At 52.5% G+C, this 26344-nt stretch overlaps 1 protein-coding gene across 1 annotated transcript; it reads left to right on the top strand.

The window, feature by feature from the left end:
• Positions 1 to 72: 72 nt before the first annotated feature.
• SARDH (sarcosine dehydrogenase) lies at positions 73 to 25677 on the top strand. Its single transcript, XM_066562928.1, has 21 exons — positions 73 to 128; positions 1028 to 1328; positions 2621 to 2799; positions 3631 to 3810; positions 4550 to 4673; positions 4839 to 4939; positions 6054 to 6158; positions 6568 to 6697; positions 8667 to 8753; positions 8851 to 8941; positions 10640 to 10781; positions 12255 to 12338; positions 12982 to 13095; positions 13604 to 13742; positions 14442 to 14555; positions 15909 to 16056; positions 16852 to 16945; positions 22069 to 22231; positions 23054 to 23222; positions 24124 to 24259; positions 25236 to 25677. Exons 2-21 carry the CDS (start codon positions 1034 to 1036, stop codon positions 25359 to 25361), a joined length of 2721 nt encoding a protein of 906 aa, XP_066419025.1. The 5' UTR covers positions 73 to 128; positions 1028 to 1033; the 3' UTR covers positions 25362 to 25677.
• Positions 25678 to 26344: the final 667 nt, after the last annotated feature.

Here is a 26344-nt window from a genome sequence, read left to right as displayed (position 1 = left end):
TAATATTTTTTGCAGCAGGGGCCAAGGGGACGGAAGAGGAGGAGGAGGAGGAGGAGGAGAGCATCAGAGGAAGGCAGGGGCCCCACCACATCCTAGCAGGGAAAGGCAGCCCGGAGTGAGCTTTGCTGGTGAGTGGTGCCTGGTGGGAATGTGCCGTGGGCTGTCGCCAAGGGGGAGCCTGAAGCTGGGGGGACACTGGGGGGACACTGGGGGGACACTGGGTGCTCTGGTGGCCACGTGGCAGCAACAGGGGGTGTCAGAGGGGTGATCCCCAGGGCACACCCTGCTCATGGCCTGTGGTTTGGGTAGGGGGGGTCTGTGTTGGCCCCGCTGCACCCTCAATCTTGTTCCAGGAGCGAATCCTGAGCCGTGTCCTCAGCCAGGACCCAAACAGGGACAGGCAGGACCTGTCCCCGTGTGTCCCCCAGCAGCCATTGCCCCACCCTCTGATCCAGGGCAAACCTGGCACCTTCTCTGTGCCCAAACAGCTCCTGAATTCCAGTGGGGGGGCAAAAAAAAGGTGGTTTTTGAGGCATAAGTGAGCACAGGGTGCCATGCACTGGGAATTCCCAAGCCCCTTTTTACCGGGAGGGTTTTTGGGAGCTGCACACAGGTACAGCTGGGATCCCATATCCTGCTGGAAAGGAACCCCCAGCTGCTGGAAAAGGATCCCAGGATGTGCCCAGGGCTCATTCAGCCCTTGCACAGCACCCAGAGATGGGCAGAAGGAAACCTGGCACCTTCTCTGTGCCCAAACAGCTCCTGAATTCTAGTGGGGCAAAAAAAAGGTGTTTTTTGAGGCATAAGTGAGCACAGGGTGCCATGCACTGGGAATTCCCAAGCCCCTTTTTACCGGGAGGGTTTCTGGGAGCTGCACACAGGTACAGCTGGGATCCCATATCCTGCGGGAAAGGCATCCCAGGGTGTGCCCAGGGCCCGCTCAGCCTGTGCACAGCACCCAGGGATGGGCAGGGAGCGCAGCAGAGGCGCAGCCCGGGATGCAGCGAGGCGCTTTCGGGATGTGCAGGTGGAGATGTCCTCCCTGAGCCGAGCCTGGCGCCTGCCCCGCTGGAGGAGCCCCCGGCCCTTCAGCAGCGGCTCGGGCCCCACGGCCAAGAAGAGCGTCCCGTACCAGAAGACGCTGCAGGAGGAGGGTCCCGGGAGCGGCCAGCCCAGCCGGGCCCCGCCGGGCTCGGCACAGGTGGTGGTGGTGGGAGGGGGCAGCCTGGGCTGCCAGACCGCCTATCACCTGGCCAAAATGGGGCTCCGCGGCGTGCTGCTGCTCGAGAGGGACCGCCTGACCTCGGGCACCACCTGGCACACGGCGGGTGAGTGGCGGGGATGCTCGGCGTTTGGGGTGCAAATGCTGAGAATTTCTGGTTTTCCTTCTGCCATAATATTTTTAAATATAGTATAAATGTAATATAATATAATGTAATATAATGTAATGTAATATAATATAACATAATATAACATAACATAATATAATATAATATAATATAATATAATATAATATAATATAATATAATATAATATAATATAATATAATATAATATAATATAATATAATATTTAAATATATTTATATTAATATAAATATAATATAGAAATTATAACTAATATAATAATATAATAACAGCTAATATAAATGTAATAACATTATAATATATAATATAATAATATGATGAAATAAAATAATAAAATATGTTAATAAATAATGTAATGTAATGTTATAATATAATATAATACTTAAATATATAAGTATATGTATATTAATATAAATAGAAATAGAAATTATAACTAATATAATAATATAATGATAACAACTAATATAAATATGATAATATTATAATATATAATATAATAATATAATAAAAGAAAATAATAAGATATAATAATAAAGATAGTAATGTAATGTAATGTAATGTAATGTAATGTTATAATATAATATAATATAATATAATATAATATAATATAATATAATATAATATAATATAATATAATATAATATAATATAATATAATATAATATAATATAATATAATATAATATAATATAATATAAATTTTTTTAAGTCCCCTAAATTTGCTTTCCCCCCAAGATTTATGTGGCTGCACCAAAAGGAAACACTTTCCTTCCACAGTTTCCACCCCCTTTTTAAAGCCACTTTTCTATGGCAGAGAGGCACAGCTATATAAGCTTTTTTTTAATTTTTTCCCACACTTTTGTGGCCCATCCACTCCATAACCCCTTTCCCTCCATTGACCTAACGCCCAAAGAGAACAAAAATCGATGGTTTGTAGCATTCCCACAAATCCCCTTTTTACAGCCATTTTTCTATGGCAAGGAGGCAGAGCTATATAAGCTTTTTAAAATTTTTTAAATTTTTTTATTTTTTCCCCCACTTTTATGGCCCACCAACTCCATACCCCCTTTCCCCCCATCCATCAAACGCCCGGAGAGAACAGAACCCGGTGGTCTGTAGCATTCCCACAAATCCACGAGATGGAGCACGAGCCCCGCGGGGCGGCACGGGACACACGGGGGACCCTCCCCGCATCCCTCTCCGGGCGATGGGGAGGGAGGTGGCGGAGCCTCCGTGTCACCCTGCGTCCCCCGCAGGGCTCCTGTGGCAGCTGCGTCCCAGCGATGTGGAAGTGGAGCTGCTGGCGCACACGAGGGACGTGGTCAGCCGGGATCTGCCGGCCGAGACCGGGCTGCACACGGGCTGGGTGGAGAACGGGGGGCTCTTCATCGCCTCCAACAAGCAGCGCCTGGATGAGTACAAAAGGCTCATGTCGGTAGGGAGGAGCCCCGGGATGCAGGAGGGGAGGGGTTTTTGTGGTCCCTGAATGTTCCGTCCTTCCCACCTGGACAGCAGGTCCTTTCCAAGGCAGGCTCCTGACTCGCATAAGGCAGGCAAAATCTGTCAAATTCCTCCAAAGTTGGCAAAATTAAATGCAGCCTCGGATTTTTTTTGGTTGTTTAAATAGTGGTAGCATTGTTTTCCCCCCATTGTGCAGCAGCATTTTTCCAGCTGCACAGGCAGCTTGAATTCAAAGAATGTCCCATCCCTCACTGCCTTCCCACCTGGTGGTCCTTTCCAGGGCAGCCTCCTGACTTGAATAATGCAGGCAAAATCTGTCAAACTCCTCCAAAGTTGGCAAAATTAAATGCAGCCTCGGATTTTTGATTGTTTAAATAGTGGTAGCATCGTTTCCCCCATTTTTCCAGCTGCACAGGCAATTTGAATTCAAAAACAGGGTTATATTCCCTGAAATCTGAGCATCACCCCTTGCTGGATTTAGGGTTTGGGAGATAAACTTGTCCTGGATTCTCCTCCGATGTTGGAGTTCAGGACATCCCTCTGGCTGTCCTGGACTGCCCAAACCCCTGCCAGGGGGCTCAGAGACCCTGGCACAGAGCCCAAGACCCCCTGTGGGTTTGATTATGACCCATGGAGCAAATCACCAACCCTACATGAAGATCTGCAAGCCACGAAAGTACAAGCAGAATAACAATAATCAGTTTAAGCAGAATAACAATAATCACTTTGTCACTCCTTCAGCAGCAAGTGGTGAACACATCTTTTGTTCCCTGCCTGAGCTCCTGGTTTTCCTGTCCCCTGGCAGCTGGGCAAGGTGTATGGAGTGGAGTCCCATGTGCTGACCCCGGCACAGACCAAGGACCTGTACCCCCTGATGAACGTGGACGACCTGTATGGCACCCTCTATGTCCCCAAGGATGGCACTATGGACCCTGCTGGCACCTGCTCAACCCTGGCCAGAGCAGCGACTGCCAGGGGCGCTACGGTAGTTCTTAATTAGTAATTTAAACTAATTTTGGTGTAGTAAAACTTCAGTATAGTAAAAAATTACTTAGTAATTTGTACTAAGCAGAAGGTGAGGTGCCTTCCTCACCTTCTGCTTTCCCACCTCGGCAGAGCTGCTCCTGCAGATTTGGGGCTTTCCCAAATTATTACTAATTAGTAGAATTAGTAATTTATACTAATTATAACTTTAATAAAGAAAATATATATACTTTAGTAAAGTAAAACTTCAGTATAGCAAAAAATTACTTAGTAATTTATACTAAGGTGCCTTCCTCACCTTCTCCTTTCCCACTAGGGCAGAGCTGCTCCTGCAGATTTGGGGCTTTCCCAAATTATTACTAATTAGTAGAATTAGTAATTTATATTAATTTTAGTACAGTAAAGCTTTAGTATAGTAAAAAATTACTTAATAATTTATACTAAGGTGCCTTCCTCACCTTCTCCTTTCCCACTAGGGCAGAGCTGCTCCTGCAGATTTGGGGCTTTCCCAAGGAAGGTGTTGCCCTCTTGGTTGGGTGACAATGACAAAGCTGGCAGGAGCCACGAGATCCAGGGAAAATAGAGGGTGGAAAAAAGGCCTTTAGGAGCAAGACAAGGCACTCAGAATGCTGCTTAAGGTTCCCTTTTCCCAGCTTTGGGGGCTGCACGTCAGCTGAGGCAGGCTGTCCCCCTGCCCTGGTGACCCTGCTCTGACTCTGCCCCCCTTCCTGTGCCACCAGATCATTGAGAACTGCCCGGTCACAGGCATCCAGGTGAGAACTGATGATTTTGGGGTGAAGAGGGTGCATGCAGTGGAGACAGCCCACGGCACCATCCAGACTCCCTGCGTGGTGAACTGTGCAGGTACAGGGGACAGGGCACATGGGAAGGGGTGGGACAGGGGCAGCGGCCACAACTCGGGGGTGCCTTTGCTCCCGTGAGGAGGAAAGTCTGCATCAGCCCGTGGCTGTCCCCTGCAGCTGTCTGGGGGATGCAGAGGAGCTCAGCACGGCGTTGTTGTCTCTGCAGGAGTGTGGGCACGGGCCCTGGGCCGGCTGGCAGGCGTGCACGTGCCGCTGGTGGCCATGCACCACGCTTACGTGGTGACCGAGCGCATCGAGGGCATCCAGGTCAGTGCTGCCCGCCTGCAGCCTGTCTCCTCTGCTCTGGGCGATGGGGCTGGACAGGCAGAAACACCCCTGCCCCTTCCAGGGACCCCCAGACCTGTGGGAGCTCCTGGTTGCTGCCAGGTCAGGCTCTGCTCTGCTCTCAGGGGAGTGCACACCCTCAGCAGGGCTGTCAGATCACCTTGAACAGAGGGAGGTTTAATATTTAACGAGGTTACAACTGGCAGGATGGTTTTTTTTTCCCCTCAAGATCTCTGTGTTTGGTGTCTGATAGCAGCATTCATAAAGATCCCAGACCTTTGTGAGCCAGCCCCAGGCCTGGCAGGCAGAGGTGTAGCTCTCCAAGCATTTCTAGACTGCCCATATAAATCTGTTCCTGCCATCTGGCTGCGGAGAATTGCTTGGGAGTTGAAGGAGCCTTCATCCTCTCAGGCCCCAGTGCACTCAGGGTGACACATTAATTAGTTTCCATCCTGCTGACACAGTCTGTGCCTGCCCTTTCAGCACGAGGTGCCTGGTTGTAAAAAGTGCTGTGGTCCATGATTACATTTCAGTCCCAGTGACTCCACCGTGCCCTAAGCAGCAAGAAGGGCTCCAGAGGAGAGGCTGCAGCTCACAGACCTCAGTGCCTCCTGCTCAATCCACTTAATTCCTCTTGTCAACACGGGTTGCAGTAGGCCCTACACTGATTCTTCAGTGTTATCTAAATGTTTCCCCATCCATTATTCACAAGAACAAATCCCTCATTCTTCGTGCACCGCTGCCTGCGCCTCCAGCTGCTGCATCCTCCTGCAGAGGCGGGTGGCAGAGGAGTGATGATTGTGAGCTAGGATCAACCCCAGGGGCTGCTCCCCGTCCCCAGGGCACCCCTGGGTGCTGCTCAGGTCTCTGTGTAAGCTGCTCTGCCCATGGTTTGCCCAGGTTAGCTGGGTGCTTTCCTCTTGGGATGCCCAAATTTCAGTGCTGAGGGAGCACCCACAGAGCCGTCGTGTCCCATCCTTGACAGATCACTGCTGCAGGTGCCCACCTTGTGCCCTGGACCTTGCTGGGTGCCACAGGGGTGTCCCCGTGGCTCTTGGCCTGCTCTGACCCCTGCACTCCCCCGCCCACGTTTCAGAACATGCCAAACGTTCGTGATCACGACGCCTCGGTCTATCTGCGTCTCCAAGGCGATGCCCTCTCCGTGGGTGGATATGAGTCAAACCCCATCTTCTGGGAGGAGGTGAGTGCAGCCTGGAGGTTTGCTGGGGGAACCAGGCAGGTTTCCAGGGAAGCCATCTCGGAGGCGTGGGCATCAGGCACAGCCCCCAAATTCTGCAGGCACCAACCTCTGGTGGCTGGCGGGGAGAGCAGGGGGAGCATCTCCCCTTTGGGGCTGTCTGTGGCACAGATATGCAGTGCAGAAGCAACAGGAGAGACAGAACTGTGCAATCCTCCTCCCTGTTTTATGGTGCTCATCCCTCTATCCTTAATTCAGACTACAGGCTGTCTGGGTTGCTCAAGAAAACCCCAAAATCCCAGAGATTCAATGCAGCCTCAATTTATCTTCTCCGAGGCTGCCAGAGATGAGGTGGTCTCACACAGTCAGCCATCCTCTCTTCTGTGCCCTGATTCTTGTTTCTCCTCTTTAGGTATCTGAAAAATTTGCTTTTGGCCTCTTTGACCTGGACTGGGATGTTTTCATGCAACACATTGAAGGTGCTGTCAACAGAGTGCCAGTTCTGGAGAAAACAGGAATTAAATCCACTGTCTGTGGGCCAGGTAACGTGGCTGTGGTGACCACTGTGGTGGCATTGTGGTAGCTGGGTTTCTCTGAAGATTTTGCTGGAGGAAAAGGGAAACTTTATAACCTGGGGAGAAGAAAAACTCCTTGAATGCAGAGAAAGTGCTGCTGGTCTGGCTGCAGTGGTGGCATCTTCCAAGGGGTGGCATTCCAGGCCTAGCCTGGGTGGAGAAATAGAATCACACATCCAGAGACTCACAGAATGGTTTGGCTTGGAAGGGATCTTCAAAGATTGTCCAATTCCATGGGCAGGGACACCTTTCACTATCCCAGGGTGCTCCAAGCCCCATCCAACCTTGCCTTGAACATCTCCAGGGATGGGGCAGCCACAGCTTCTCTGGGCACCCCGTGCCAGGGCCTGCCCACCCTTGTTGTAAATAACTTCTATCTTGTAATTCCTTATAATCTTATTGATTTCTTATCTTCTCAATTGTCCCTCTTTCAGTTTAAAGCCATTTCCTTGGGGAGATGACTGCCTTGGTTTAGTCTGGTAGTGAATGGATCTCCAGCTGATGTTGTGGCTGCTGGACTGGAAAATTAAGAGGCAGATGTTTTTAAGCAGTGGCTGTTATTTTACCAAGTGTTATCTTCTGTAATTATTTTTATTACTTGCTCCTGGTCTAGTGAGGTTAGATTTACCCAGATTTACATCCCTGGTGTGGAGTTAAAGCCATCCCTGCAGTGGCAGCTGGAGGTGGTGCCAGACATTGAGCCCGAGCCTCGCACACTTGGTTTGCCCTTAAAATCCACTATACACTAAGAAATCAACAATAATAAAAGCCCTTTTTGCTGAGGCACCTAAAGTGAAACTCTTTGGGTTGTATGAGGGGAAAGTAGGGCACATCTTGTGCCCTGCAGCAGATCAAACATGACTTGTAAAAGGTGGAGACCTTGGCCCTAGGTCCAGTGGTTTGATTGCACTGTGAGCAGAGCAGAACTGGCTGCTGGTAGATTAATGTCTCCATTTTGTCACACAATAATGTCATTTTCCAAGGCTCAGCTCTCCTGCTTTTCTCCTTCTTGATTGAAACCAGCAGCCTGTGGCAGCTGAGTCATGCTGAGCTGATCAAATGGCAAAGGCTTTGTCCCCTCTGCTGTGGTCACTGTGCCAAGGTCCCTGTAGCCCTCACCACCCATCCCAGGGCAAAGTCAGCTGTGCTGGCAGGGGAGGTGCTTTGGCTCCATTAACTCCCTGAGTTTGTAGCCTGGAATATCTGTACAGGGACAGTGGCACGTGAGGAGCTGCTCTGGTGACAGTGGAAATATTCTGGCTCTGCTCCTGCCTTCTCTGGAGCAGTGGGATCAGGGCACACCAACTGGGCATGGCTAAGTGGGGAAAAGCCATACTGAACTCAGCTTTCCCTCTCTCCTTTTACATGGATGGATGGAGCACCAGCAAACAGGGAGGAGGATTGCACACCTCTGTCAGGGGCTTGCTGTCCCCCCTGGTGATGATTTATAGAGGGATTTCCATGGCTGATGGCCCAGTGGAATAGCACTGGCAGCAGGAGACATTATGAGCACAGGAGAGACATCCCCAGCCCTCCCTCAGCAGAACCAAGGGACTCAAAGTTACGGAATTTCCCAGCAGGAATTGACAAAGGTGGAATGTGCCATCAGGAAATAGGGCCCAGATTTAAAATGGCAACAAACAGATCAGTGCAGCCCCCTTGGCTGGGGGATTGGGAAGGAAAAAGGAGCCCTCACGGTGCCTCATTCACCTTCTCTTGGGGAATTCATTTTGCTTCCCAAATTCTCAGTCTAACTCCAAAACCCTGTGCTGGGCAGTGCTGGGTGTTGGTGCAGTTCTGGCCCCACTGAGCTCTCTGGGAGCAGGATGAGGTCAGCACGGGAGGAAAGCTGTCTGTAAAGTGTGTGACATGTCCCCAGAGTGTGTGATCCCCCCCTGTCCTGGCCTTGCTGGCACATCCCCTCTCTGCTTTCCAGAGTCATTCACAGCTGACCACAAACCACTCATGGGAGAAGCTCCTGAAGTCCGAGGGTTCTTCCTCGGCTGCGGCTTCAACAGCGCCGGTAAGAGAGACCTGAAAGGGTCATCCCTGGGGGATCCTGGCATTCCCCAGCCCTGCTTGGCCTCCTGGCCCTGTCTGCACCCTGCCCTGTTCCCCAGGGATGATGCTGGGAGGTGGCTGTGGCAGGGAATTGGCTCACTGGATCATCCACGGCCGGCCGGAGAAGGACATGTACGGCTACGACATCAGGCGAGTCACCCTGCTGCCTCCACGGGCATCCCTCATCCCTGCTGCTCCTTGGGGGTGCTCCCAAGGCAGGGCTGGCATCAGGAATGGCTGTGCAGGCAGCGTGTGTGTCCCTCCAAGGAGCTGGAATCAATTACAGGCAGTGGCTTTAATGAATGCACACCGGGTGGGGTTTATCTCGTTCGCCTCATCCCACTCCCACACAAACAGTTTCCATCAGGCACAGGGAGGTGGTGGTGGTGGTGGTGGGGAAGGACAGGGTAATTATGTTTGGGTTTTGTTGTTCAATTAGAGCCGTGCCTAATCCTCTAAGTTAATAATCAGGGGGATGATTTCAACAGCACCAAGATTAGCTCGGCCCCCCTCTGCAGCACCACCAGGGCTGGGAGATGTGACCGTGCAGATGTTGGCTCAGTAATTGCTTTTGACTTGCTCGATTGTCTTTGATTGGGTTTGGGCTTTCTTGCAGGGCTGTAGTGACAGCAACCACCTTGTGAGGGACAAAGCTTTGAAAATCTCACCTTGCTTTAGTGGCCCAGCTGGTAAATGCCACATTGGCCTGGGCTGTGGGAGTCAGGGGCCTGCAGAGATGGGGGAGATGTCTCCAGCTGCCCCCTTCCACCAGGGATGGGGATGGAGAGATGGAGAAATCCCAGGCTGGGCACTGGGTTGGCACCAGCACAACCCCCTGACCCCAAGGGACCCCAGCCCTGCTCAGAGCCGCCAGGGGCTTTCCACCCAAACATCTCCCATGTCCCATGTGCCCTGTCATCGAGCTGTCAGTCCCATTCCTTCCTTTGGGTGACAATTACCAAGCTCCTCTTTAAATAACTCCCTTTTCCACACATTTCAATATTTATCCTCTCAGAACATTTGCTTGTAAATATTTCATCTGGCAGCTGTTGCCCACTTGCTGCTGTCAAAAATTCAGCTCGTTGGTGAAGGGGCTGAGGCTGATGGGGCAACCAGGGGTGCTGGTGACATGCCTTGTGTCACCTTCTGCCAGCTCCTGGGGAGCATCACTTGTATTCCTTGCAGGGCTCAGCCCCATGCCCTGCCTCTCCTCTGCCCCCACTCAGCAAGGAGGGAAGCTGAAAGTATCATTTTAAAAGTCCCTAGAAATGGCATTTTGTCCTTCATGCCCCAGTCTGGCTCCCTCTCTGCAGCCCTGGGAAAGGTGCTCCCCGTGAGTTACAGGTCTCTGGGGTTAACAGCCTGACAGTGGGCTGAGCTGGCACATTCCTTCAAGGAGAATTTCTGTTTGAAAGATGGAAATACTTCAAATGAATTGAAGATATTTTGGGTTTTATTTATATTTCAGCCTGGGGAGAATTGGGTGAAAAATATAAGGAATGTATAAGGGCTCGTTCCCTCATCAGGGCTGTGCTTAAACCCAGGTGTGCCCTGAGGCTGCTCCCATGTTGAAGTGGGGCAGAATTAACCTCAAATTTCATTTTTTCCCTATTTCCCCTCCTCAGCAGGGCTGTTTTCTGCTCCCAGTTGCTCTGGGGTGGGGCAGCTCCACTGGTCAGCACCATGGCATGGCCAGCACCGAGCCCTGCTTGGCTCCTCTGCTCCTACCCACAAAACTGGAGCAGCAATAACAACTTTACACCAGCAGCTTCATCCACACCTGGGTCTGGTCCAGAAGGCTGTGAGCTGGTGGGCTCACCCAGATGTTGCCACCTCCTTGCCTTGCAGGAGGTTCCACCACTCCCTGACTGACAACAACCGCTGGATGCGGGAGCGCAGCCACGAGTCCTACGCCAAGAACTATTCCGTGGTGTTCCCCCATGATGAGCCCCTGGCAGGACGCAACATGAGGAAGGACCCCCTGCACGAGGTGAGGACAGGGCCTGGGCTGGCCCTCACAGCAGCAAAAAGGAGCTCACAAAGAGTGGCTGCAGCTGGGTCCCTCCCCAAAGCCTGTGTGATGCCATCCGTCCATCCTGGGGAGATCCCTGCCAGACCTCAAAGCTCACTGTGCCCATTAAATGGGCAGTTTAATGACAGAGAGCCTGAGAATTCCCATATTTAGCTCAGCAGATGTGGATTAAGAACCTGGTGATGATCACTGCGCAAGGGAAAAGGGGAGAGGAGAGCTCCAAGGCTGAGTCCATCCCAGGGCAGCTGAGAGGGCTGAGGGTGCTGAATGCTCACAGGAATCTCCTGCTCACCGTGTCCTGCTCACAATTTAGCAGCAGTTTCTCCCCAAAACATCGTCTCTCATTGTGGAGTGAGGCTGGGGCACAAGGGAACAGGGATGTGCCCTGTGGAGGTGGTTTTGCCAGCACCCCCTATGTGGTTTTGCTCCCTGGAGGCACCAGCCACGGGTCCCTCCTGCTCCAGCCCCTTCTTCACACAAATATCCACAGGTGAACACTCTCAAGATGCAGCACTTGAGACAAAAACCCAATTCCCAGCATTTTGCTGCACCAGCAGCTCAGAACCCCCCAGATCCCTCGAGACACTGAGTTTGGCTCAGCACCAGAGCCTCATCCCACTGCCAGCCCCAGCCCCAGCCCTGGCAAAGCCACATTTCCCAAGCCCATTCCTGCTTCTCTCTGATTGACATCACACCATTCCTCTTCCAACTGGAGGGCAGAGGCTGGAGCAGTAAAACAGACACCCCTGCCCGCCAGCCCCCGGTGTTTGCTTGACAGCTCAGTTGTTTTCTGTCACTGAGGATGCAATTTATTTTTTAATAGCACGTCTAATAAGTGATGCCCACTTGACTGACAGGCTGGTATTTATCCATGCAGCTCCAGAACATGTGCTGTGTTTTATAAATAGGCACTGAATGATTTCTGAGATGTTCAACAAAATCTATTCTTTTCCAAACTGAGGCTCCAAACAAGAATGTCTTAATGGATCCCTAATTAATTGCGTGCAGAGAGGTTTTCCTGAGAGCTCAGAGGAGGAATGAGAAGGTTGCTGTATAAATATTAAATGCTGTTATATAATTACTCTGTAAACATGGTGGGGAATCTTGCTCTCTGCATGTAGCATCTCTTGGTCAGCAATTTGGGCACCCCAGGGCAGGTTTTGGTGGGGTGCACAGCCGGGCTGTGGCTCTCTCTGCCTCTTGAGGAAAATATCCTGCCTGAAGGGGACAAAAATCAGGCAATTTTTTAGTTTTGACACTGTTTTAAATGACATTTTGGCTGATTTTGGCTGTTGATAGCCAAACCAAGGGGTCACAAGTCTGGTCTTGAGCCCACATCTGCACCTGAGGAGGGCAGCCTGAGTGCTGCTCAAAGAGCTGTGAAAGGAATTTTTTAAGAAGAAGCTGTTTGCTCTCATTTCTCCTGTGCAGGAGCTGCTGCAGCAGGGCTGTGTTTTCCAGGAGAGGCACGGCTGGGAGAGACCTGGCTGGTTCAGCCCTGGGGGAGCAGCCCCGGTAAGAACACCTGGGGTTTTGGGGGTTCCTCAGCCAGGAGAGACCAGCTGGGGTAGGACCCTTCACCATGGGTGGGGACCCATCACCATGAGCAGGGATTTTGGGGTGGGGACCCCTCACCAGGACAGGATGGGTGGGGATCCATCACTGTGGGCAAGGATGTTGGGATGGGGATCCATCACTGAGGATAGGGATGTTGGGATGGGGATCCATCCCTGTGGGCAGGGATGTTGGGATGGGGATCCATCACTGTGGGCAGGGATGTTGGGATGGGGATCCATCACTGTGGGCAGGGATGTTGGGATGGGCATCCATCACTGAGGATAGGGATGTTGGGATGGGGATCCATCACTGTGGGCAGGGATGTTGGGATAGGGGTCCATCACTAAAGGCAGGGATGTTGGGATGGGGATCCATCACCGTGGGCAGGGATGTTGGGATGGGGATCCATCACTGTGGGCAGGGATGTTGGGATGGGGATCCATCACCGTGGGCAGGGATATTGGGGTGGGAACCCATCCCCGTGGTGATCAGGGATGCCAGGGTGGGGACCCACCACCACAGCCATCTCTCCAGCACTGGGGTGAATATGACAGGAGTCCTTTGGCTTCAGCCTCACCTCCTCTTCCTCCCTGTCCCCCAGGTCCTGGACTATGATTACTACGGTGCCTACGGCCACGAGCGCCACAGGGACTACACCTACAACCGCCTGCTGGGGGACGAGTACACCTTCGACTTCCCCCCTCACCACCACATCGTGAGTGGGGCTGACAGCCCCTCCTGCCCTGCCAAACTCCCAGCCAGCTGGGGGACTTGGAGGCAGCAGAATTTGTGCCCCATCGCTGCTCTGGGTGATGCTCAGAGGGAGGGGAAGCTCCAAAACAGTGAAAAATGTCCCAAAAATATGAAGAGAAATGTGTGGCCTGTGCTCAGAAACCTCAGGGGAGAGGCCATGGGAATTATGCTGTTGCTTTCCTAAAGTGTTGAGAGCAGCTTGGGGGGAAAAAATCCAATTTGATAAAATTTGGGTGTTATTGATGATAACTGTCACTGAGTTAGCGAGGTGAGGAATGGGATCAGGCAATCAGGATGGCTGTCAGGCTGGCTCCAGCAAATTCCTGATTCTTTCAGGAGCATTTTGAAGCCTTTAAAGGCACCAGGAGAGTGTCCTGGTATCGTTTCCCGTTATGTAAATGGTTTGTGTTTCCCTTTGTGGGTGAGAGCATGGCTCAGCCTCAGCGCTGCCGTGTTTGCCTTAATTGCAGATCAAGAAGGAATGTTTAACGTGCAGGAACGCCCTGGCTCTCTTTGACATGTCTTATTTTGGGAAATTCTACCTGGTTGGACCTGAAGCTACCAAAGCAGCAGACTGGCTGTTCAGTGCTGATGTGAGCAAAGCTCCAGGTACAGCCTCAGCTCCTCCTTTTGCTGGGGAGATCTCACCCCAAAACAACCCAGAAAAACCCAGACTGGCTTTTCCTCTCTGCTGCTTTTGTGCAGAGGGTTTGGGAAGAGGCTGCTCTCCCTGTCCTCACCACAGTCTGAATCCTGCCTTGTTCACACAGGGGCTTGAGACTCTTAATATTGGGGTCGTGGGTTCGTGCCCCACGTTGGGCACCAGTATATTGGAATTAAATACCAATATAGCTGGATGGGACATGCCTGGGCTCATCTGGCCCTTGCTGCTTGACCAAAGGTGGCAGCTGTGGTGGTTTCACCTGAGAGACACCTTTGGCTGGCTGGATGCTGCTCAGTGCTCTGAGCTCAGGGATGAAGGAGGGAGGTTTCCCTCTGGCTCCAGATGTGGCTCACATCTGGAGGTGCAATGGGTGCTGGAGCAAGCACAACCCTCAGACAAGACAGCTGTGATTTGTTGTCCCCTTTTCTGAGAGCTTTGGCCATTTCCAAGCATGCAACTTCATCTCCTCAAACAGGACAGGAAAAAACCATCATTCCTTCCACCCTGCCTGTGCTGGGACACCCATGGTCGGTCAGGGCAAAGCCAGGATGGGTGATTTAATGCCAGTGACCCCTTTTCCTGCTGCCCAGCTGCCTGTGCCGGGCTGGCTGATGGGCTGATGATGGTGCCCGTGTGCCCTGCAGGCTCCACCGTGTACACCTGCATGCTGAACCGCCAGGGCGGCGTGGAGAGCGACCTGACCGTCAGCAGGATCAGCCCCGGGAGCCCGGGCTCCCCCCTGGCCCCCGCTTTTGAAGGTAAAACCCTGACCAGCTGCATGGAGCAGCTCTGGCTATGTTCACCCTCCCTGAATTCCCGGGTTTTCTCGCTGCCTTTTCAATGCACACAGAGACTTTTCCAGTCCTGGGCAGGTTTGTGCCAGCACTCCCTGTCACGCTGGAGGGGCTGCAGGCACAGGGCTGATTCTGATTGCATTTTCCTAATGGCAGCCACCTGGCTTTTTCCACCTCCATCCCCCGGTGCCTGTAACCCAATTATGGCCCCTGTCCCCGGGGCCCTGCACTGCTCATCACTGTTATTGGGTTTGTCCAGCCCTGCCTGGCAGCTCTGACCTCTGTCCCAGCCCTTATCAGCTGCAATTAAGGGGGACTGGAAGGCAGCAGAGCAGCCCTGGGGGCAGGAATGGCATTAGGCAGCTGCGGAGGAGGAGGAGGATGCTGACCTCGGTCTGGCCAGGCACAGGGTGGCCACAGAGCCCTGTTCCCATGCTGTGTCACCTTCAGGTGTGCCATGGGGCAATCTCACCCCCTGTGTCACCTTCAGGTGTGCCATGGGGCAATCTCACCCCCTGTGTCACCTTCAGGTGTGCCATGGGGCAAGCTCACCATGCTGTGTCACCTTCAGGTGTGCCATGGGGCAATCTCACCCCCCTGTTTGTCCCAGCAGCGTGGGGTGCCTGTGATTTCTCCCTCCCTTGTGGGAGAATCCTTCCTCCCTCCTGTCTGGGACACTGGCAGGGGAACCAGGGTGGGAAGTGGCTGGCAGAGCTGCAGCTTTGTCGGGCACTGGAGGTGTTTAATCACAGCAAAGTCTATTTTTCCAATTACAGTAGGTGGCTGCACTCATTATCATTATGACAGAATACCAGAGAGCAATTTCGTAGTGGCAGGAAAGACAGAGGGAAGATTGATTACATATGAATCAGCTCTCACACACCATCCCTGGGGATTGTTCCACCCAGGATTACTGAGGAAATGAAATTCCTCCTTGCATACAGTGGGAATTGTTCTGTAGTGGTTATGGGCTGGTCACTGTGGCATTCCCTGCTCCCACCTGTACCCACAGCTCCCTCCACCCTTGAGGGGCTGTTCTGTGCTGGGACAAAAGTGCAGATGCTTTTGCTGTTGCTCTCCAGGAGTTTTTTCCTGTGATGCTCACACACGCTTTCAGTGTGGCCATTTGGTTTTCACTGTGCTGAGCCCCCCAAAAAGCCTTCCCTAATCCCCCAGCTCTTTAACCCTTTTATTGGCAGTCCCAGCCAGGGCTGTGCGAGCTGGAGACGCTCAGGGCTGCACTTCAGGCTGTGCAGAGCAGAACCAGCCCAGCCCAGCCCTCCCAGCCCTGACAGGCTGCCCGGGGCTGTGTTCCAGGGGATGGATACTACCTGGCAATCGGCGGGGCTGTGGCTCAGCACAACTGGTCCCACATCACCACCGTGCTGCAGGACATGAAATTCCAGTGCCAGCTCCTCGACTGCTCCGAGGAGCTGGGCATGATGAGCATCCAGGGCCCGCTGAGGTGAGAGGTGTGAGCCCCTCCCTGCAACCTGACCGGGGAGGGATTGAGGGAGGGATGGAGGGAAGGGGTGGAGGGAGGGATGGAGGGGCAGAGGGATGGAGAGAGGGATGGAGGGAGGGATGCAGGGATGGAGGGGCAGAGGGATGGAGGGAGGGATGGAGGGGTGGAGGGGCAGAGGGATGGAGGGAGGGATGCAGGGATGGAGGGGCAGAGGGATGGAGAGAGGGATGGAGGGAGGGATGTAGGGATGGAGGGAGGGATGCAGGGATGGAGGGAGGGATGCAGGGGTGGAGGGAAGGATGCAGGGATGGAGGGAGGGATGCAGGGATGGAGGGAGGGATGCAGGGGTGGAAGGAGGGATGCAGGGATGGAGGGAGGGATGCAGGGCAGAAGGAGGGATGCAGGGATGCAGGGAGGGATGCAGGGATGCAGGGAGGGATGCAGGGATGGAGGGGAGGGATGCAGGGATGCAGGGAGGGATGCAGGGATGCAGGGATGGAGGGGAGGGATGCAGGGATGCAGGGAGGGATGCAGGGATGCAGGGAGGGATGCAGGGATGCAGGGAGGTTTGCCTCAGGTGCAGATCTCCCTGTTGGGCAGGGGTAGGTGTGAGCCCCATGGCAGCGATGCTGATGTGGCTGGGGTACCGCTCCATTTTCCATGGAACTGAAATTTCTTTCGAGGCTCCCACAGCACTGCACATCAGCCACCTCAGCTCAAGTCTGTCTTGCCAGCAAGATGAGGAGCAAGATTTGGGGATAACCCTCCCTGCTCCCGTTTGCTGTTTCCCCACAGCCGCACTGTCCTGCAGGAAGTGCTCGACACCGACCTCAGCAACGAGGCCTTCCCCTTCTCCACCCACAAAATCACCACAGCTGCAGGATGCCAGGTAGGAAGGGGCCCCTCCTTGAGCTGCCCAGGGAGCTCTGAGCTCTGTGCACCCACCAGCCAAGCACAGAATCCCAGACTGGCTTGGCTTGGAAGTGACCTGAAAGGTTGTTGGATTGTACTAAGTGGTTTCTTTAGTTATTGTTTTGCACTGGGTTTTGTATTTTGGAATAGTATGCAATAAGATCATCTTGTTCCACCCCCTGCAATGGGTAGGGACATTTTCCACTGTCTCAGGGTGCTCCAGGCCCCATCCAACCTGGCCTGGAGCACTCCCAGGGATACAGGGACAGCCACAGCTCCTCTGGGCAAACTGTTCCATCTCCCTCTGTTGGGAATGTGCCTGCCTCCTGTTTATTGCAGAGAGATTTTGCTGTGGATTTTGTAGGAAAAGGCCAAAACCCAGAAGAGGGTGTTTCCCTCCCTGACTGCCTGGCAGGTGCCATCCTGCTCTCCCAGCCCTCACGGCGCTGAGCCTGGGGAAGGGACAGGGTGACTCATGGCTTTGCAGTGATGCCACAGGAATGGGAAATGCCTCCATGGATTAGGGCCAGCCCTGGTGATGAGATCTACCTGACACTTCAGACACTTTCCATTTCCCCCTCCTCACAAAAAACCAGGGACAATTTAATGCAAAGCCTGTCAGGTGCTGGCAGGAGGGACTGGGCAGCCTGGGAGCTGCTGTTTGATCACAGGAGAAGCCTGACAGCCCTAAGCTTCCTGTACAGGCACACATCATCCTGCTTCTGCCCAGCCTTCAGGGCTCACACATGCCCTGAAGCTGTTGATTGAGCTTGAACACCCCAAATAGAAGAGTTGGTGACCATGAGGTGTCATTTTTCTCAAAGGAGAAATGTCCTAGGAAAACCTGCTGCTGACAACTTTGGGTATCAGGGAAAAGCTTTAGCAAGGTTTCATGGAGAAACTCTGGTTTCTCAGCGAGGTTTATCCCACGTGGAATATTCCTGTGGTTGCAAAAACACTTTGAAGAGAGGGTGGGATTTGTACCTGCTCCTTTCCATGGGAAGCCTGGGCAGGCCATGATCCCAGAGCATCCCTCTCCTGCTGGATGAGCTGGATGGGAGGAGGGACCATGCCCAGAACTCTCTCTGCTCTCAGCCTGGAGCCTGGTGGGGCATGACGGAGGTGAAGGTGAAGCAGTAAATCTCATAAAAGGCAGCAGGAGAGCCAGGAGCTGCAGCAGGCTGGATGTTAAGGAAATTGGGTTAAGCCACGTGCGGCCACTTTTCATTCAGAATTAAAATGGCTTTAATTCTCCTGCAGCTGCCTGCTGAAGAGATTGCTGCTAAATCAAATTAGAGCCTCTTGATTTGTGAGCAACAGCCTGGCCAGGCCTTAAGGTGGTTTAAGTAAGGCACAGATCTTGCCCAAGTCAGAAGAATCTCCAAACCATTGCCATCAATGTGCCCTGGGTGCCCAGCAACTCCACCCACAGCGAGTTCAGTGTCCCTTGGAAGGCCTGGGGGGCTTCAAAGCCAATCCACTGGTGCAGGTTGTCCAAAGTGCTGGATTTTAGTCTGCATTAATCCTCCCCACACCCTCCCCTGTCAGCCTGCAGCAGGCTGATATCATCTTGTAATAATCTGCTTTTGCCCTAAGAAAGGTGTGGAAATGTTCCTGTCTCCAGGAGTGTGATGAGTTTATTTGCATTTCACTTTTAGGTTTGTTATAAATAATCCAGTCCTTCAAGGAAGATAGAGCTGGCAGAAGTTTTGTGGATTCTTTGGAGTGTAAATTCCCTGATGGACAGAGAAAAGCTCTCCTGTCTCAGGGGTGTGAGCTGGGATGGGACTGGACCACCCTTCAGGAGGTCTCCTTTGTCCCACTGGACAATGAACACCAGGGACCCCATCCCACGCTGGAATTAGAGTGGGAGGATTTCTCAGGGCAGCAGGCTGAAGCCTTTGCTGATATTATCACCTTCCAGGGGAATTAAACTGAACCCAGCATCTTTAAAAAGTTATCACTGAGATTTTCCTGCATTAACTCAGTAGTTGAACAAAATCAGCTGGAGTCAAAGGAGAGTTCCAGCAGAGTTAATGACTCTGGAAATTATGGATTGGTTTGTGAGTTTATATATAGAGTCTCTTATTGTATAGAACAGCAGAGAAAGGTCACCCTTTGAATCTCACTGCTGGAGACAGGGAAAAAATCAGGTTTTCATTTCCTATGGTACCTAGAATGCTTTTGAATTGCTGCACAAAGACCCAGGAATGGATGCTATTGCACAGCTCCAGCTGGAAGGCCTATTCCTCTGGGAATCCTGCAGAGCTGCTGAGTGCAGCCCTCAGCATTCCCCTCCGTGGTGGGATGTGAGTCCTGCCTGGGGCTCGCACACACCCCAGTCCCTCCCTGTGCTGAGCTGGCCACTGCCCGATCACCCCCGTTTTCCAGGGTTTCCTGTTTTCTGCGGGCACTGCTCTTGCTGGGATGCTCATTCCCCTGGAGCGCTGGTGCTTTGAGAGGAAGTTTCTCCCAGGAGTAAGTTGCTCCTGCTTGTTCAGAGCACTTCAGCTGCAGTCCCATTCGGGGTTAACGAGCCGGGAAGTTGCCTGTCAATCCCCGGAGCATCTCCTGCCGCAGTGAAGATGGAAGCTGGCTCGCAGCAGCCTCTTCTCAGGCTGTTCCCTAATTAGATGACACCTTTGTGAAGACAAAAAAGCTTCTCTGAGCCCCCTGTGCCCGTGCTCCTGGGGAAGGGAGTGCCAGCCTTTGTGCCTGGCTGTGGGGCTGTGCCAGGGGCCAGGGCAGAGCTGGCCCTGGCACCTCAAAATAAATTCCCCATCCTGTGTTCCTTCCTTCTCCCTACTCCTATTGCAGAGGTTAAGGTTTCTTACAACTTAAAAATTGTAAATTCAGCTTGAGGATGTGATTTTGGTGCTAGGGGAAGCAGGAGTGGATTTGGGCTCCCAGCTGTGCCCCCTGGCCATGCTGGCAGCACAGAGCCCAGGCAAACCTTGGGCACATCTGCCTGCTTGGGGCAGCAGCTGCTGGTGTCTGTTTGCATTTGGGATTAGAGAGCACCAGCTCTGCTTGGGGCAAGAGCTCAGCAAATGGCAAAATACAGTTTCTGCCCCAGCCCCAGCCAGAGCCAGCCTGGAAGAGTGTCCTGAGCTGGGGACAGCTTTGTTACCAGCACAGATTGCAGCCCAGAGAGGAACTCTGGAGTTAATCTCTCTCCCAAAGGCAGGTCTGTGTCTGCAGTGGATGTACCCAGAGGGATGAACCAAAGGGGTTTTGTGGGAGAGGAATGGAGAAACACAATGGGATGAATCAGAGGAAAAGGCAGCTCAGGCTCCAGGGCTGTCTGCAGGGAAGGTGCCCGAGTTGGGTAGGTCCCAGCTGGCCTGGAAGGCTTTGGGAATGGAGAGTGTTCCAGAGGGACAGCAGGAGGGTGCCTGGGTGAGAAGCTGGTGGAACACAGGCAGGCCAGGCTGTTCCCTGGGACTGCAGCCAGGCTCCATCCCTGGCAATGAGGCTTCTCTGGAGAAGCACCGAGTCCCCTGTGCTCATCCCTCCTTGGGGCTCCTGGCATTTGGTGTGGAGATCATGTGACAGCTCAGCTTTGGGACACAGCCCTGAGCATTCCCTGCTGGGACTGGGACATGCCCAGGAGCCTTGGGTGCTCTGCTGTGGCAGCACTGTCCAGGAAGGAACATCCCTGTGGCAGGGACAGCAGTGATGAGGTGCCCCAAAAGCAGGACAGTCCTGCTGGGGACAGCTTCCCTGTCTCAGTGGATCAGCAGAGGGAGACAAAAGCTTGGCTGGAGCTGGAACATCACATCTCACCCCAGCCCTGGAGTCTGTAGGCAGAGGATGCTGCAGCAGCCACCTCTGCCCCCTGGCACTGATGGTAGCTGGGTTTGAGGTGCCAGACTTAGGAAGTCCAGAGATGAGAAATTCACTCTGAGCCTACAGCAATGGTGAGAGGGCCCCAACGAAGGAAGAATGATGAGGAGGACTCCATTGATATCAGAAGGCTCATTAATTACTTTATTATACTATATTATTCTATACATGTAAAACTGAACCTGCCAAGCACTCAGCCCTGCACACACTGCCCAGAATCTCGTGACTGTCACCCAACAGTCTCAACACTCTTGGCCCTGACAGGCCAAGGAAACAAAACCCCATCACTGTGGGTAAACAATCCCCACATTGCATTCTACTTTGGCAGAAACACAGGCACAGCAAATGAGATAAGAATTGTTTTTCCTTTCTCTGAGGTTCAGAGAATGGGAATCCCAGAAATATTCTTGGGAAGAATTGTGCCTTGCTTTTCTCTGTGAAGGGAAATGTGGGGCTACATGAGCCTGTCTTTGTGCAAGAAAGGAGAGCCCAGAACTGCCTTCCACCACAGTTCCCAGGTGCAGGAGCCTCGGGGGGTAGGACAGTCAGGATAGATGGAGATGAGAGGTGAGAGATCTCTGCAGCCAGGGCTGGGAACTTGGGGTTCATTGCAAAGGGCCTGGGTGCAGGGCCCTGCTGGGAGCTGCCAGGCACAGCTCAGAGCAGGACTGAGAGAGGGAGAGGTAAAGAGGATGAGAGAGAGGGAGAGGATGAGAGGGTAAGGGCATAAGAGGGTAAAAGGGTAAGAGAGTGATGTTCCCGTTACAATACAATAAATCTTCTTCTGTGCTGAATATTCTGATTCTCACTGACCAATCTAGTACAATGTACAAATCCTGTAGCATTTCCCTACAGCCCATAGGAATCATTACATTGCCGTCCTGTGTTACATTTTAAACCCTACAAACTCCTCTTTGGGCCCCTTCTGCCAAGCTGGCAGGGTCTGCTCTGACCCTTGGGCCTGTCTGCAAGCAGAGGGTGTTGTTCCATCAAAAGGGGATCACCTCCAGCTGGCCACACCATTGTTTTCCAGTTGTTCAGTAACTGAGGTATCTCAAAGCTTGCTTTCATTTCAATCTCGCTCATAGTTTCCATATTCTCAAAGTCTTTTGCCAGGCAATCATATTTACAAGGCTTTCCTGTTCCATCTTCCCCAGCACCCAGGCAAGGTTGGCTTTTCCCCTGACACGGGAGCCTCTGCCAGGCTGCCCAGCCCAGCTCCACCCTGGGGACGTTTCCCTCTTGCCCTTGCAGGTCCGTGCCATGAGGTTGTCGTTCGTGGGGGAGATGGGCTGGGAGCTGCACGTGCCCAGGGCTGACTGTGTGAAGGTTTATCGGGCGGTGATGCAGGCAGGAGCCCGGCACGGCATCGCCAACGCCGGCTACAGAGCCATCGACAGCCTCAGCATCGAGAAAGGTCCTTGTTCTCCTCTCAGCAGCTCTCTCTGCTTCTCCTCCAGCCGGGGGAGCAGGGCAGGCAGCTTTTCCTCAGCTTCGGGGTGGGTCAGTGGGACTGGAGGTGGGGCAGGGTCTCAGAACGCTGAGAATTCCCCTGTGGGCTCCTCTCCAGGGTGTTTTATCCACATGGATGAAGGGCAGGGGGTGTCCAGGGGGCAGGGCTGTGGTGGTGTTTGCAGGGGTCTCAGGAGGAAGGAAGAGATGAGAATCTTGACTCCGTGTTTCAGAAGGCAGATTTATTATTTTATGATATATATAATATAATATATAAAAGCACCCTGTTTAAAAAAATTAAAATCAGAGTTTGAAAATATTATATTATATTATATTATATTATATTATATTATATTATATTATATTATATTATATTATATTATATTATATTATATTATATTATATTATATTATATTATATTATATTATATTATATTATATTATATTATATTATATTATGAAGATAATATATTAAAACTATACTAAAAGAATAGAAGAAAGATTTCATCAGAAAGCTAGCAAAGAAAAGAATAGAATGATAACAGAACTCTCAGAGAGTCCGAGCCAGCTGACTGTGATTGGCCATTAATTAGAAACAACCAACATGGGCCAATCAAAGATGCACCTGTTGCACTCCACAGCAGCAGGTAATTACTGTTTTTCTTTTCTTCTGAAGCTTCTCAGCTTCTCAAGAGAAAAATCCTGGCAAAGGGATTTTTCAGAAAATATCATAGCAACACAGGGGTGCTATGCCAGGCTCAGTGGGTGACCCGTGCTGGCTCCTGCAGGGTACAGGCACTGGCACGCAGACCTGCGCCCCGATGACACCCCGCTGGAAGCAGGGCTGGCCTTCACCTGCAAGCTCAAGTCCAGCATCCCCTTCCTGGGCCGGGAGGCTGTGGAGGCACAGAAAGCCAAGGGCATCTTCCGCCGGCTGGTGTGCTTTACCACCGAGGAGTGAGTACACAGGGGAGGGAGGGAGTAACACAGTGAATACCATAGTGAGTACCACAGGGGAGGGAGGGAGTAACACAGTGAGTACCACAGTGAGTACCACAGGGGAGGGAGGAAGTACCACAGAGTACCACAGGGGAGGGAGGGAGTAACACAGTGAGTACCGCAGGGGAGGGAGGGAGTACCACTGAGGAGGGAGGGAGTACTACAGAGGAGTGAATGAGTACCACAGGGGAGGTCCTGCTACCATGCATCTTTCACAGTTCTAATTCTCTAAAATATCTGGTTGTCTTTTTGCAAGGCCATATTTTGGAACTTATTTCTAGTTCAAGGTCTCTCTCGACAATGTTGTCTTTACAATTCTTCTCTCCATTTCTTACACACTCACACACACACACACACACACACACACAGAGGGGCCACACCTGGACAGCTGTTTTCCATGCTCGAATTCCATCTCTAATTTAAATCCCACTGAAAATTCCCTGTTGGAGGAATCTCCCTGTTCAGTGGGAGCTGCAGGCGGTGTGAGAGGGTTGATCTTGTTTCACCCGGAGGTTTTGCAGATTGGCCAGAGGTTTTGCTGTAGGAGGTGTGAGAGGGTTGATCTTGTTTCACCAGAGGTTTTGCAGATTGGGCTGGAGGGACTCTGGGTTCAGCATGGAGAGGTGAATGAGCAAATTCCCTGCTGGATGTTCAGTGGGAGCTGCAGGAGGTGTGAGGGTTGATCCTGTTTCACCCAGGGCTTTGCAGATTGGGCTGGTGGCACTCTGGGTTCATCACGGAGAGGTGACTGAGCCCACGGGCAGTGGGAGCCCTGGCACATGGGCTGCCCTGGGGCAGAGCCAGAGCCCTGTGCCCTGTGGAGGGGCTGTGCTGTGGCAGCTCTGCCCTTGCCTTGCAGGAAGGTGCCCATGTTCGGCCTGGAGGCGGTCTGGAGGGACGGGCAGGTGGTCGGCCACATCCGCCGGGCAGATTTTGGGTTTGCCATCGACAAAACCATCGCCTACGGCTACATCCGAGACCCTGCAGGGGGCCCGGTGAGTGCAGAGCCCCGGGCTGTCACCTGGGCTGGGCGATGGGACCACAGCTCCCTCTGTTCCCTGGGCAGGCTGGGGGCTGAGGGGTTGGTGCCAAAATTGGTGTCACTGTCACCGTGTGAGGTCCATGCACGGCTCAAGTGCTGCCTCGGGTGTTAATTGCGAGCAAATATTTAATTGCAGTAGCAAATTCACTTATGTTGTAGGGAGCAATGGCCAATGGGAGCAGGGCAAGGTTTTAATTAACCCTGGGAGGCTCCTGGGTAATCAGTCAGGTGCCCTCATTTAGCAGCGTGCTGTGGGGACAGAGGTTGGGGTGACATCTCCAGGGACCTTTTCTGTGCCAGCCAAGAGCTGTGTGTGGGCTGTGGTTCCTGCTCTTGCTTGCCTTGGCTTTTCATCCTGCATCCCTGCAAGAGACCCAAGGCAAGTGGCTTGTGGGCCAGTTGCTCCTGGGAATGCCCTTTTCTCCCAGTGATGAATATTCCTCCTTTTCCTTTTCCTTTTCCTTTTCCTTTTCCTTTTCCTTTTCCTTTTCCTTTTCCTTTTCCTTTTCCTTTTCCTTTTCCTTTTCCTTTTCCTTTTCCTTCTCCTTCTCCTTCTCCTTCTCCTTCTCCTTCTCCTTCTCCTTTTCCTCCTTCTCTTCTCCCTTTTTCCCTTCCCCCTCTCCTTTCCTTTCCCCTTTCCTTTCCCCTTTCCTTTCCCCTTTCCCCTTTCCTTTCTCCTTTTTTCTTTCCATCATCTACCTCCACAGGGGAAAAAAAGAAACCTAAAATTTTCAAACCCTGATTTTTAATTTTTTTTTTTAAACAGGGTGCTTTTAACAGTTCTCATCCCCCTTTCCACACATCCTCTCGGGATGGCAGTGCTGGGTTTTCTGCAGAGAGCAGATGTGTGGGGCGGGTGGGGGCTTGCCCAGGGGTGGAGCTGGGATGCTGCCACCCTACAGGGGTTTTTCCATGGCTCTGCCTCGCAGGTTTCCCTGGATTTTGTGAAGAGTGGCAGCTACGAGCTGGAGCGGATGGGAGTGACCTTCCCGGCCCGAGCTCACACCAAATCCCCGTTCGACCCTGACAACAAACGCGTGAAAGGCTTTTACTGAGGGCTGCTGGGCTGCCCAGAGGAGCTGCGGGCTGAGCTCCCGGCCCCACCTGCCCCTGCTGGCTCCGGGGTCAGCTGCAAGAGCCGGGCAAGCTCCTGGAACCCCCCCGAGTCACTGTGGGCCAAATTAAAGGGAGAAGAGGAGGAAGAGATTCCAAAAAGTGCAAAGACTCTGCTGCTCTGTTTCCCCAGTGAAGCGAGGCCACTGCAGCAATAATTCCTTTCCACGGGTTAATTGGCCTGCAAACAGCGTTTGGTCTCACTGCATGTGAAGTGGCTTCAATTTTTGACTTTGCTGGAAACTCTTTTCCCCGAAATGTAGCCTGGAAGTGAATTTTTTTTAAAAGTAGCTCTGCTGTTAATACAGCTGGAGCCTCCAAAGCTGCCATCCCTCTGGTCCCTTGCTGTGTCTGTCCCCTCTCCCATGGGTGTCACCTCATCCTGGGGGCTCTGCTGGGGTGGGGGCCGTGGAGGGAAGGGGCAGAGTGCAGGGTCATTGCCCAGGGTCACACTGTGGGTTCCTCTCTGCAGTGCTGTTTGTGTTTGTGTGTCATAATCGTGGAACCATGGAGCAGCTTGGCTAGGAAGGGACCTCAAAGCCCATCTCATGCCATGGGTTCCATGGGCAGGGACACCTTCCACTGTCCCAGCTGCTCCAATCCCATCCAGTCTGGCCTTGGACACTTCCAGGGATGGGGCAGCCATGATTTTTCTGGGCTGCTCCTGGCACAGGCTGTGGTGTAAGGTGGCCAGGGGGGCACTGGCCCCACAGCTGCCCTTGGCCTCATCCCCAGGTCCCTTGTGGCTTCTTCCCAAATGTCACCTTGGAGGTGGCTCCTTTTAGCTCCCAACAGCCAGGGGCATGCTGGCAGAGGCTGAGCCATGAGCTCAAAGCTCTCTGGCAGCTCAGAGCCAGCCCTGGGGGCAGCAGGGAGGGTTTGCCCTCACACGCACACAGCCTGTGCTGAAGGGAAGGATCAGCAC

This window comes from Molothrus aeneus, chromosome 19 (genome assembly GCF_037042795.1).
Source record: "Molothrus aeneus isolate 106 chromosome 19, BPBGC_Maene_1.0, whole genome shotgun sequence".
Lineage (NCBI taxonomy): Eukaryota > Metazoa > Chordata > Aves > Passeriformes > Icteridae > Molothrus > Molothrus aeneus.
Note: the sequence above shows the minus strand (reverse complement) of the source record. Positions and strands in the feature narration are given on the sequence as shown.